Source organism: Limulus polyphemus, unplaced genomic scaffold (genome assembly GCF_000517525.1).
Source record: "Limulus polyphemus unplaced genomic scaffold, Limulus_polyphemus-2.1.2 Scaffold466, whole genome shotgun sequence".
Classification (NCBI taxonomy): domain Eukaryota; kingdom Metazoa; phylum Arthropoda; class Merostomata; order Xiphosura; family Limulidae; genus Limulus; species Limulus polyphemus.
Genome location: NW_013666076.1, coordinates 12,807 through 15,930, shown reverse-complemented (window position 1 = coordinate 15,930; position 3,124 = coordinate 12,807). Strand labels below are relative to the sequence as shown.

The following is a 3,124-nucleotide window of genomic DNA, read 5'->3' as shown; positions in this document are numbered from 1 at the left end:
CTTCAGGTATGCCAGTTTTTATTCCCCGGCCAAAGGTCGGATACTTTTCTCACAGGCCTCATATTTATTAATATTAATTAAAGATACACTGCAAGAACTTTCATTTCACATAACATGAGACTGTTTTTATTGAAGATAGGAAACACGTGAAGACCAGCTTAAAATATTGATAACAGCACAGTTACCCAATTGATGAAGCAATTCATTCTAATTATAATAAATAAAAATGTAACAACAGTATATTAAATTTAGGTATGTTCATTACTGACTTGATTTTTAGCTATTAGCTTGTTTTAATCAAAAGTTAATATTAACCATCTTTCAGGTGACTGCAAGAACCACATTTGGTTAGGCTTTCATTTAGTACTGGTATCTAGCTATGGAACTGACAATACTTGTATACAACATAATTATTGCATTTCAATCCCAACTGATTTGCTTAGAAAATCATAACTTATTGTTGCATCTTATTAACTAAGAAAAAAAGTTTCTTTTTTTTTTTCTTTTTTTTATACACAATACCCTGATATGTTTTTCATTGAAAAATCATAAAACAGTGTACTTGTTCAATAGATTTGGCCCTGTACAGTAAATGATTTGTCCATTACTGCTGTCATATATATGATATTTACCTCCTTTGTTTTGCTTTCAAGAGTAATTATTTTTCTAGAACAAATTGATGATTCATAAATCTAGTTAGAAAATGTTGTGCATGTGTTTGAATAATTTATGGGATTGTCCAAGTTATGCATTTACCATGAGATTACATTCCTTTCTTTACTGAACAATTGTTACATCTTGTTCTTGTTCTAGGTAAAGCTACCAATTTTTAATGACTTTTCTCTGGAACTGAAAAGACATAGCTTTCATAGGTAAGTTGGTGTAGTTCTGATGACCAAACATAAAAAGAAGTGATGGGTGAATTAGCTAAGCATAAATAATATGACCTTGTTTTCAGGGGCAGATTTAAGCCTAAATGCCTAGTTAGCTAAAAAAAAGGGGGCCTGGCAGGCTCTATTCATACCAATATTAAACATCAAGCAAAAGCAAATAATTTCAACAGATAGCTGAATAAAATGAAATAAAATAGAGGTAAAGTAATTTATTTCTAAAAAACATTATATATATATATATATAAAGGGGCCCAGCCTAAAGAGTGGCCTGGTCAGCTTTAGCTGACCGTTAAATCCGCCCCTGCCTGTTTTATTATAGCATGTTATAAACTAATAATAAATTATAGTTGAATTAGAATTATACAAATTATTATACTGTACTTAGTCATAGTTAACTCTTTCACAATAGGTTCATGTATTTTACACAACCTTATAACCACTAAGTAAGTAGCTTGTAACCGTGAAGGTTTACATACTATAACTCTGAAAATACTTAATATATGTTCATGAAATTTGGCAAGCTTTCAGTAAACATTACAAGTTTTTTTGACAAAAAATCAGAATTTATAATCAAGCATTTTTACTGAAAATTTACACATAAATATACGGAGTTAGGGTTGACTGCTTCAAGTGCAAAGTGATTTTCATGTTAAGATTAAAAATACTTTCTTCATCTGAAAATTTTCAAATTTCATTTGTGTAATCTTCCTAAATAAATATAAAACATTTTATTTTTGGAAAAATTGTGTATGTTATGTGTTATTTTCTCTACCCTAACTCTATACGGGGTCAGTTGGTATGACTGACCACCATTAAAAATTAGGAAATCTCAATTACCCTTTTTTCTTTCTAGAACAATTGAAAATTGTAACAGGAAACTGTAATTGTTTATCCTAAATAGCTTAAAGCTCATAACAGCATGCATCTGCTTATACTTAATTTTATTGTTTTATTGATCTTTAAACTGTATCTAACTAATACACCTGCCACACAAGTTGTAAATTACTTGGCGAACATGCAACTCAATTCTACCTTATTAAATTATGTAATGCATGAGCTGTTTGTAAGCATACCTCATGATGAATTTTGTCTTTCATTATTAAAAATTAGGAAATCTCAATTACCCTTTTTTCTTTCTAGAACAATTGAAAATTGTAACAGGAAACTGTAATTGTTTATCCTAAATAGCTTAAAGCTCATAACAGCATGCATCTGCTTATACTTAATTTTATTGTTTTATTGATCTTTAAACTGTATCTAACTAATACACCTGCCACACAAGTTGTAAATTACTTGGCGAACATGCAACTCAATTCTACCTTATTAAATTATGTAATGCATGAGCTGTTTGTAAGCATACCTCATGATGAATTTTGTCTTTCATTATTTTATCCAATCTAACGTAAAGTTTCTAATTTTTACATTTTAGTTACTTTTAAAATAATAAATCGAGAATACACGTGAAAAACAAGAATTATAGGACTTACCTGGGTCCTTTTTGTTTGCTGTGGACTGTGAATGAAACTTAGGCCTATTTTTTTATACTAGTGGTACCACTACACTAAATAATCTTTTACTTGATAAAATTATGCTGCTAGGAACACAGAATATTAACATGCAATAACCAATGTCCTATAAATATCATAATTTTTTCTGGCTTTCTAACTATATGATAAGATTCTTTAAAAATTCACCTAAGCTCGTTGATGTGGTTCCCTGTGAAAAAAATTTGGAACTGAGCGACAAAATATACAATGCCCTATATAGAAAACAATGTAATATAATTTGTCATTTCATAGATTAAAACTCTTGCTTTGTATTAGTTATAAATAATGTAGTGTAAGATGTCAGAGAGAACTATTAGGAATTTGTGAAAGAGATGATGTGACAGGTGGGCATTTCAAGTGGGTCTGATTGACTAGTTTACTGTTCCATAAACAAATAAAATTGAAGGCTATTAAAATTATGCTTTGCCTCAATAACATCTATATTATAATAAATAATTTACCTTAAATTCCTTACTTCTCAGAGGGGTGACAAATAAATAGAGAAGAGAGAAGGCTTAGAGAGCAAATGTCACAATTCTCAAATTATGGGAGATTGAAGATTTTTGTAAATATTTCGTTATAAGATTAAGAACTTAAAACTTCTGTGATATTAAAATCTGACTTATGAATTACGTTTTGATGTAAAAATTATTCATATACACTGAGTGGTCACAGTAAATAGAC

The 3,124-nt window shown here is 29.4% G+C and overlaps 1 protein-coding gene across 1 annotated transcript in view; it reads left to right on the top strand.

The window, feature by feature from the left end:
* The window catches only part of LOC106458451 (S-phase kinase-associated protein 2-like), a 36,556-nt gene that overhangs the window by 26,038 nt on the left and 7,394 nt on the right, over positions 1-3,124 (top strand). Inside the window, exon 6 of the mRNA XM_013917966.2 lies at positions 814-872. Within this exon, the coding sequence (XP_013773420.1) occupies positions 814-872 (59 nt within the window). The remainder of the gene's footprint in view (positions 1-813; positions 873-3,124) is intronic.